General features: G+C 38.1%; 1 protein-coding gene across 1 annotated transcript; it reads left to right on the top strand.

The window, feature by feature from the left end:
• Positions 1-261: 261 nt before the first annotated feature.
• On the top strand, positions 262-10,068 carry LOC110024725 (protein STRICTOSIDINE SYNTHASE-LIKE 3-like). The gene is made up of 4 exons (XM_020724852.1): positions 262-708; positions 2,233-2,508; positions 9,171-9,338; positions 9,432-10,068. The coding sequence occupies exons 1-4, from the start codon at positions 377-379 to the stop codon at positions 9,832-9,834; spliced, it is 1,179 nt and encodes a 392-aa protein (XP_020580511.1). The 5' UTR covers positions 262-376; the 3' UTR covers positions 9,835-10,068.
• Positions 10,069-10,552: the final 484 nt, after the last annotated feature.

The following is a 10,552-nucleotide window of genomic DNA, read 5'->3' as shown; positions in this document are numbered from 1 at the left end:
CGCGATCGGCTTCTTGTTAAAACAGAAAACGCAGTTTTCAGATTATCACCTGAAACATGCTAAACAAACAGTGAGTACAAGCTGTCCCAAACGGGCCCTAAATTCTCACCTTTGCAGGGGAGAAGATTGTTCCTTTTACTAGGTCAAAAAAGCCCAATGGTCGCCGATTATAATTTCTTATTTTTTATTTTTGTAAAAATTTCTTTGATAGTGTGGAAGATTTTATTTTTTAATAAAATTTTATTGTTACCCTGCGTCACGCCTTGCGTGAAGACATTAATTACCCGTCTCCACATCTCAACTACCCTACCCCATAACCAACTTAGCAGGAGCTATACCAAAGCATTTCGCCGTAAAGCTTCGAAAGCTGTCAGTGATGGCATCCGCTGGAGCAATTCTAGCCGGTCTATTTCTCCTTGCTGCACTCTACTGCGGCACCGACCCCTTCAATCACCGTCCCATGGCCAACTTTCCGGGCTTCGAGGTCTACCCCGCGGATCTGCCGCCGTGGTCGGAGCTTCCGGCGGAGAGAGACGCCGAGAATCGTCTTCAGAAAGCGGAGTTGAAGTTCGTAAATCAGGTCCAAGGGCCGGAGAGCATCGCCTTCGACCCTCTCGGTCGCGGCCCTTACACTGGCGTCGCTGACGGCCGAATCGTGTTCTGGAACGGCGAGTTCTGGTCAGACTTCGCCTACGCTTCGCCGAACAGGTCTGTTCCCTTGCTTTGAAAGAGAAAGCGGAGGTTTCGACGAAGGCTTTGTTATCGCACTGCGCGGTGGGCAGGTGGGAGGGTTTGGAAATCTTCGATCGCTGGAATTTAGGTTTTGTTTGGTAGCATATTGTTCGATTTTTGACATGAATTTAAAAGTAAATTTAATCAAATATCAAACAATATATTAATTAAGGGGGCAATTACATATAACACACTCAAAACATTGCTATTTCTAAATCAAGCCCTCTGTTTTGTCTATTTTTCAAATTCTCACTCAAATAACTTGATAAAACCCCACCCTATATCTTTTATTTTTATCAAATTCATAATGATACAACTCAAAAAAATTGTAAATAATAATGTTTCTTGTGCTCTATATGTAATTATGCATAAATTTAAATTCAAAAAATTTATGGGTTGCATTTATTCGGTGGTTGCGAGCAATTTCCATCTCTATTACAAGAGGATTTGATAAATTCAAATTTTTATTGGATTTGATAAATTTTAATTTACGTCAAATCAATGTGCAGCCAAACACCGCCTTAAGACTCCTTTTCCCGGCTAATGAGTGAGGTTTTCCACCGTTTATAATTAAAAAATAGGAAAAATTATTACTTAAAAATGCATACGCCGTCTGATCTCCATCATTTATCAGAAGAAAATTGTATTTCGGTGGGTCCAACTTTTTTTTTAAAAAAAATAAAAATTAATGAAAACTCTGATCAATAGTGGAAATCGGTCAGCGCATACATTTCTGCATACGTCGTCTGTATGTAATAATTTTTCAAAAAAATAGTAGGTCCAAGTCATTAACTATTATGATTTCTAAATTCATTAATTTTTGGGGCAAAATTTGACAACTTGTGAATTTTTTTACTTTATTAGAATTTAAGGAATTTTATATTAGATTGACTTTTCAAATAATACAAATTTAGATCTTAAGTATTTTTTTTTCTCGATTTATTGGATTATTTAAAGTTTGATGGGAAACTATAGTTGGTCATTTCATTTGGGAACCGGGAGACTTTTCATTTTGCGTTTTGTTTTCCTCTCTGGCTGCATTTGAGATTCAGTGGAAATATTGGTCCTGTGGAGCCTACTGAGTAGCAAAATAAAAATCAAATACTCCAAATAAGATGATTCAAAATTTAAAAGTATTTTAATATTTTAACAGATTGAATTTTATATGATAATTAAAATTTAATACTTTTTTTTTGTATCTCCTTCATTCTTATGAATCAAAAACCATATTCTTTTAATTTTAGAATGTAATAACTCATTAAATTAAAATTTTTAAAGTATAATTTTGTCTATATTTTTTAAATTTACGTTTATTTGTATATAAATCAAAAAACAGATTTATAAACAAATGTTCTCAAATTTTCTTTTTTTTTTAATTCGCATATGATTATCATCATATAATATATTCTTAATTTTATTTTACAAAATTTCATTTTTTTTAGTAATTATTACTTTGTCCCGGTCGCTGTAATCACGAAATTGGTTCTGTTTCATGAGCAGATCCGATATATGTAACCCGAAGCCATCAGCTTTCAGCTATCTGGAAAACGAGCACATCTGCGGGCGGCCGTTAGGTCTTCGATTCAACAAGAAAACTGGAGATCTTTATATCGCTGATGCATATTTTGGTTTGCTGAAGGTTGGCTCTGAAGGTGGGTTGGCTACTCCGCTGACCACGGAGGCAGAAGGTGTCCCATTCAGGTTTACCAATGATCTCGATATTGATGACGATGGAAGTGTTTATTTTACTGATAGCAGCTTCAACTTTCAGAGGAGGTATTGTGCTTTCACGTCCTTCTGAATTTTGTTGATCTCTTGTCTAGTTTGGTAACTATTCCTATAATCTGACGTAATTCGATAGAAAAATGAATTTTCAAGTATGGTTGGATTCTAATAAAATTTTGGAGCAGTTTTCCATTGATTGATATCGTTCTGATGGCTTTGGCTCCATTGGCTATCCTTGTTGTAATCAGGAGTGAATTTTAGAAAACCGAGTATTTACCTAATTTTTTTTTCCTTTTTAACTTATTTCTATTTTATAATACCCCTCGAGCTGTATACCCTCTCGAATCAACGACACAGAGAAGCGAGAGGGAAGGTCCTAGAAAGGAGATGTTGAAATTTAGAATAATGCAGAATAAAGTGGAATACTTGGGAATATTTTTATTGATATGAACGAGCTATAAATAACCTTTACAAGAATCCTATAATAGAAAAAATAATAAAAAGAAAATAATAAAGGAAAGATATATCACCAGACATCTCCAATAATTAATTCATATTTAATTATTAGGAGATAATAGGAAATAATATAAAATAGGAAAACAAATAATTTCTAATATATGAAATAAAAATATCTCCTTATATTAAGGAAATAATTTATTCCTCATAACTTTTTCTATGAATAAATTATTTTCTATTATAAGTCTTAACAGGAAAGATAATAAATCCTGTAATTTAAATTTGATATTTCAACACTTCCTCTCAAGTTGAACATGGTTGAAAACCATATTCAACTTGAATTTAAAAAGTTCAGCTGTGGTATGCTGACTGAACAGGTAGCATCAATTTGCCAACAATCCTCAAACCGTAAGTGCCGAAGGTCCCGAAGCCGAGAATGCCGAAGCTTGAGGGCGCTGAAGCCTGAGAGCTCCGAATCCGAGCATGTCGAAGTCTGTGAGTGCCGAAGCCTGAAAGTGGCTTGGACGATGGTTAAGCTCAATTTTGAGATATTGATAAATTTGTAAGTCACCGGTTAACTGATAATTGCATGAAAGCAATAAGAAGGCTGCAATAATGCTACAAGAGAGATGCAGGAAAACTGCAAGAAGACTGCAGGGAGGTTGCACGAAAGCTGCAAAGGACTAACGACAGTGCTCAGGAAAGCTGTAGTGCTCGGAGAAGGCTGCAATAATGCTGCAGTAAAGAACAGTGCTTTCCTTGGGAAAAGCTGGCTAAAATCTGCAGGGAAAAATTTGTTGAGGTAGATCCGACGGCGAGAAAAACTGCATGAGGGAGGTCCGACAGCGGGAAAGGCTGCAGGGGAGAGAATCGACTACAGGAGTAAGTCCGAAGATCCAGTTGGCAACAGATATGTTCGCAAGAAGTTTTGGCGGCAGGAAATGCCGCAGGAGTAAGCCCGAAGGTCCAATTGGCAGCAGATATGTCTGCAGAAAGTTCTGGCGGCAGGAAAGACCGCAGGATGGAATTTCACCAGCGGGAAGGGCTACAAGTGTTCCAGTGGCAGGAAATTCATCAAGGGATAGCTCCAACTGTAGGGTGAACGCAGCAGCGACAGGAACGGAAAGAGCAACTGTCCTAGATACAGGGGATGGTGCTGGGGCTTCTGCCGCAGCCGAAGTAATGCTGGCGAGGGAGATGATAACAACACCGGCAAGCGGGAGAAGGAGCCTTCGATGTAGTATAAGAAGATGGCGGCTTTGCAGAAATTGAATGGCTGTTAATTATGGAAGACCAGCTGAGATATCCATCTGTGTTGCAGAAATTGAATGGACAATCTTACTTCATTTCTAAGATTGCCCCTCGCGCCCCTGTTAGGAATAGCAACGTTCACAAATTCCCTCACACCTATGGCAATGCAGCAGTGCAGATCCCAATTATGCAAAATTATCACGGAAGCATTCCACCCATCACTCCATCCTTTTCTGCCGTTGCTTCCGCACCAAAGGAAGCTGGCGCTATTGGATTCCTTATTGATTTCCTCATGGGAGGAGTCTCTGCCGATTCGGAGTACAGACTAGAATTTAGGGTACGGGCGGAGATGTACGAAGCCATTGCCGTATGGTCCGAGATCAGTAGCGGAGACTAAGAGGCAACTAGGAGGCGAGATCGGAGAAGAAGAAACCAAAAGAGTTGCAGAAGGCGAAGATATCGACGAATGAGTGAACGCTTTAATGCGGGATCTCTGCCGACAATGGGTGAGGTCTCCCCTCTCAACTTCGATGGCGACGGAACCGAAAATGTTCCCTCACACACAGGAGAGGAGAAGCAATTATCAAAGGCGCCGACGGTAAGCAATGTGACGATATCAACCGGGAAAGGGCAGCAGCGAACTAGTTTCGTGCCCGCTCTATCGATCAGCGGAAGAACCTTCCGCGAAAGGGAAGGGTCAGTTTGAGGGGATGAAGGAGATGAAGCAGTCAATGCGGACAAAAAACGTTGTTAATGAATTGAAGGTGGAGAAATAGTTCCTCCCTTCCGGTCGTCTCATTAACACGAAGAAGCTGACGAAGTCGAAGTGGAAGAAGCAACGATAGTTATCGAAGGAGATCTAAAGAAATCATGAGACGACAAGCAGACGAATGAACGAGAATCAAGGCATCCTCCCTTCTCGTCCTGCAAGAAGGCTGGTCGGCGAGAAGGGAGTCTTGACGGTACTCCAACAATTATCGGTGGTTAGGGCAAAAATCTGACTCTGATACCACTTGTTGAGAAATTTGGGGCAAGAAAATAGGAATCGACACAAATCCAGAAGAACACAGAAATTTACGAGGTTCGGTAAAGATGCCTACATCCTCAGCAGCGAAGCGGTAACTTTTTCACTAATCCAGAAAAAAAAAGAACATGATACATAATAGAATAACTTAGGGTTACAAGCAAACCTATTTATAACCCTAAAAAGAACAGAAAAGGAAAAATTGAGTACAATATATAATTACCAAATTACCCCTGTACCGTACCCTCAACCCACATAAGGAAACTCTTCTAATTTGGGCAGAATCTTCCCCTCCGCTCCAGCATCTGTCCCTTATCTGGTATATGAGTCATACCTAATAAATCTTCACCTTGGCGAATATCCAACCCTTTAAGAGAAATATTTATGCCCAACAAATCTTCATATTGGCGAATATCCAACCCTTTAAGAGAAATACATATGCCCAACAAATCTCCACATTGGCGAATATCCAGCCCCTTAGGAGAAATGCATATGCCTAACAAATAACCACTTTGGCGAATATTCAGCCCCTTAAGAGAAAATACATCATGGAGTTTCTTATGCACCAATGTGGGTTGGGCCACAAATATTTTTAAATAATCTTTTAATTAAGATTCTCTTAATTAAGTTTCCCAAAAAAAGAATTTTTCCTTAATTAAATTTTCCCAGAAATCTTTTTCCTTAAACTTACAAGAAAAGCTCTCTTCTTCCAGAAAAACTCTTTTTTTTCTTTCAGAAAAGCTCCGCTTTCCTTCCAGAAAAACTTTGCTACGCTTTCATTTCGGAAAAAAATCTTTCCTTTCCCGAGTGCAGCAGCAGATTCTCTTTCCTTGTCTTTCCTGCGTCCTGCAAAATCTCCGCGTGCAACAAAATTCTCTTGGTTAATAGGAGGAAATTTCCTTTATTGCCTCTAGAGAAATCTGAAAAATATCCCTTCCAAATTTCTTCTACGCAGCAAAGGAATAAAATTGGAACTTACTTCCTTCCTTCCAATTTTCTTCCCCGCCTCCCTCAAAGGAATAAAATCGAAACTTGATTTCTCTTTCAATTTTCTTCTCCACAATAAAATCGGAACTTGATTCTCTTCCAATTTTCTTCCGCCTTCAGCAAAGGAATGAAATTGAAGCTTCCAATTTTTGCCTCAGCTCTAGGCTGACGCCAAACCTTTCTTTTTTGCCTGTAGTGACTTCGCCTGACGCCGGTCCAACCACCCCCCGTCACACCCGCCGAAGCCGAAGCCGCGATTCCTCTGTCGCGATCGCGAATGTCGCGATTCCTGCCGTGATTCCTCTGTCAATCTCGTCGACGCCTTCCTGCACCTCTGCTGATCTCGTCGACGTCTTCCGCACCGACTCCTCCGAAACTTCGCCTAACTCCTACTGTCTTCGCTCGCCTGGCGTCGCACTTGAAGCCTTCGCGGAAAAGCCCTCGTCTTCCTGCCGAACCGTCCGAAGCCCTCTTCATTTTCGAACTTCCTCTGCGCCGAAATACAAACTGCCGCGAACCTTGCCGAAATTTTCTTTATTCCCGCGCTGCCCAAATTTTTTTTCCCTGCCCTCGAACCTCGCTCTGATAGCATGTTGAAATTTAGAATAATGTGGAATATTTCAGAATACTTTCATTGATATGAATGAGGTATAAATAACCCTTATAAGAATCCTATAATAAGAAAAATAATAAAAAAAAATAATATGAAAGGAAAGATATATCACCTGATATCTCCAATAATTAATTCATATTTAATTATTAGGAGATAATAGGAAAACAAATAATTCCTAATATATGAAACAAAAATATCTCCTTATATTAAGGAAAGAATTTATTCCTTATAACTTTTTTCTAGGAATAAATTATTTTTTATTATAAGTCTTAACAGGAAAAAAAAATAAATCCTGAAATTTAAATTAGATATTTTAACATGTGAAAATATTACTTCCAAACTTCGGATGCAGAGCTCTGTCTGGAGTCCAATCCCGAATCACCACGTGGAATGTCGAGACCCGCATAAGAAACGATGAAAATAAATGATTTTTACCGCGCGTCCCGGCTCGAAACCTAGACCCAGTATTTTTAAAATTCAAAAAGTTACTTCTAATCGTCTGACCCGACCCGAATCGAACCCAAAGTTGTGATGCTTCATTCAAAAGGCATTCTTTGGCATTTTCATGGCACTATTCTGACGGTTTCAAGCTCTGCGTCCGGTTCCTTCCTTTTTGGCGAAACCCTAGGTTTTTGTAACACATTCCACGCCACTCAAAGGAAGGTGATTCATTCGGCAACTTTTGTCGGTTGGCAAAACCCTAATTGGCGCATTGCCTCGTCTGTGAAAGGCACAACCATTAAGGACAACCATGAAACCTAGCAGTTCAACAAAATCCAGGTATTATGCTACATTTTCATTTAGAGTAGAATTAGAATATTTTCCATTTTGTATGGTATATAATAACGAAGAAATGGTTGTGATCGAGCCTTAAATCTAGTAGAATAACCCCGAAATGATTATGACTGAGGTATTTTTGAGGTGTTATTGTTGTGTAAACAACAATTTGAGGTGTTATTGTTGTGTAAACAATAATAACACCTCAATAATACTTCCATAACACATCTATAACACTTCAATAGAGGTTGTTCTTTTGTCAATGGTTTTATCACATCAATAACACATCAATAACACACCAATAACACATTAATAACAATCATTGTGACTGAGGTGATTTTGAGGTGTTATTATTGTTTAAACGATAATAGCACCTCAATAATACCTCCATAATATATGAATAACACATCAACAGATGCCATTGTATGGAAATGAAGTTTATTGGGGTTCACTCACATCAAATGGGCACATTATTTGCCGTATTATTTGCAAAATTCCTATCAAAGGAAAGCATGGCCAAGAAAATGACAATGAAAATAATAGGATAAGACTTTTACTAAAACCGCTTTCTACTAATCAATATTTTCCATACTGTCAATCTAAATGCTCTCAAACTTTTCAGTAACATCAATCTCAATTAGGACCTTTGCCATGAAAGTTCTTGCAGTCATTGTCATTGGAACATAAAAAACTGAGTGCAAAGATTTAAGAAAACTGATTTATAAAGAAGTTTTTTGAGTTGAGGAAATAATATCCATTTTGGAACAATAAGGGGTTATGTAGATTAAGTCAAAATTCAACTCCTTTTTAAGAATCCTCATATGAAAATCCAGAATGAGGATGGATCTAGTGGGAAACATGAAACTGTAGTCTTTTATGAGAGAGAGGCTTGAAGAGAAAATGCCTTGAGTTGCGTAATGAAAGAGAGACGACCCTAATCAAAATACGAGTCTTTGGGAAATTCATGATATATATTAAATCAAGGCACCCATGCATAAATTTTTCTGCTTAACATAAACTTAAAGCTTCAACTAGTTGATATAGGGTGGATGAATGGTGGAGGGGAATAAAAAGAATAGGCTTTTTTAGATATGAAGATGTCGAAACTGTTTATATGCCATTATATGCAAAATGCAAATCGGAAGTGGTGGTTTGCTTCGAATGGATGTAAGGTACTGATTATTACTCTTAAATTCTAAAACACCAAGTTAATGTTTTTCGATGGTTAATTGAGAGGAAACGTCACCTAATCTCAGATGGAGAAAGATCCTCACCAGCAGCACAATTAGCTTTCCCTTCATACTAAATCTAAAACATATATGATATAAATCTCGGATGGAGCAAGATTCTCTTAAAATCTCGGTGGTACGCTTTATTCAGTAGATCAAGTTCGTTGCTTAAGGTTCCACATATTAATTAAAAAATGGTACTCTAATATATATGACAGCCGTTTCTGCTCTATGGTTAGAAGACACTGCTCCCTTCTTCATATTTATAATGAACTAATCCTTAAAGTAAGTCATAAACAAGCCAGGCAATTTGCACTATTACTTAACCATAGCACTATTTAATCAGAAACAACTGACACATCTGTTGCTTTTGTAGGCACTTCATTCAACTGGTGCTCTCTGCTGAGCCTTCAGGGAGGCTTCTGAAATATAATTCAGTTACTAAAGAAACAACAGTCCTCCTTAGAGACCTTCAATTCCCTAATGGCGTCTCCCTAAGCAAGGACAGATCTTTCCTTATATTCAGTGAAGGCAGTCGTGGAAGGTTAACATTTCTTTGTGCCTCATTTTCTTCTTTTGATTTGCATCTTTAGAGCCTGAAAAACTATTTGTCCCTCAAAATTTTGTGGCAATGCAGGTTGAGTAGATATTGGTTGAAGGGTGACAAGGCTGGGACATCTGAGGTTTTTGTTCAGCTGCCTGGTTTTCCAGATAATGTGAGGACAAATGATAAGGGAGAATTCTGGGTGGCAATACATTGCCGCGCCACCAGAGTTGCCTATATCTTGAGCACATATCTCCGGTTGTCAAAATTTCTGCTGAAACTTCCAATTCCAGCAAGACTGCAGTTCTTGGTGCGTATTGGTGGAAAGCTTCATGCGGTTATTGCCAGGTACAGCCCTGAAGGAGAGCTGCTTGAAATGTTGGAGGATCGAGAAGGAAAGGTGGTTAGAGCTGCCAGCGAAGTTGAGGAGAAGGACGGGAAGCTGTGGATTGGATCCGTCTTAATGCCATTCATAGCCGTATACACATTAGAGTAATGTTTACTCTCATTTTGCATCCTTTTTTTTTCATGCGGTTTAAGCCTTCGGATCTCAATGCATATGGCCGGAATAAGATCAAAGTTTTTTTTTTTTTTTGGTTAAATTACCACGTTTTCTTGTAGTTGATTGATTTGGCAAAGCATTTTTGCTCTTTCTAGGACATGCAGTGTGTTTCTATATTTGAATTTTGATATATGTTCTAAGTGGAAAGTGAAGTGCTTGGTCATTCAACTCTCGGATATTTGCTGGTTCATTTGCTCCTAAATTATCTATGTCACATTTGCTTTGATTTTGAAGTTTAGCTCTTAGCTTAAGCAGTATATCAAAGGTCATTGATTTAATTGGCTTTTAGTTTAGAGGCCTCAAACATTGATCTTAGAAAATACAATTATGTGAATTTTTCTAAATATATGTAGATTTAATATCTATAATTAGTTTTATGACCATTTTATGTATGTGCTGATCTTGTGTTTACTTTATATATGTATTATCTTTCTCTTTATCCATGGAAAGGATAAGTTTCCATTCTTTAAAAAAGATATTTATGTTTGGAAAATGAAATCTCTTCTATGGTTGATGTTTTTATTACTTACTATGCAATTCATTACATTAGGTCTATGCATTTTATGACCCTATGTCTACTGTCTTTAACCTTTTTTTGGAATTGGAACTGTGTCATACAAAAAACAAATGAATAAATGGGCACATTATTTGC

The sequence above is a fragment of the Phalaenopsis equestris genome, unplaced genomic scaffold (assembly GCF_001263595.1).
Source record: "Phalaenopsis equestris unplaced genomic scaffold, ASM126359v1 Scaffold000271, whole genome shotgun sequence".
NCBI lineage: Eukaryota > Viridiplantae > Streptophyta > Magnoliopsida > Asparagales > Orchidaceae > Phalaenopsis > Phalaenopsis equestris.
Note: the sequence above shows the minus strand (reverse complement) of the source record. Positions and strands in the feature narration are given on the sequence as shown.

Coding starts and splice junctions, on each gene's coding strand:
- LOC110024725 (XM_020724852.1), top strand. CDS start 377: ATGGCATCCGCTGGAGCAATTCTAGCCGGTCTATTTCTCCTTGCTGCA. Junction 709..2,232: donor GCCTACGCTTCGCCGAACAG/GTCTGTTCCCTT, acceptor TTTCATGAGCAG/ATCCGATATATGTAACCCGA. Junction 9,339..9,431: donor AGTGAAGGCAGTCGTGGAAG/GTTAACATTTCT, acceptor GTGGCAATGCAG/GTTGAGTAGATATTGGTTGA.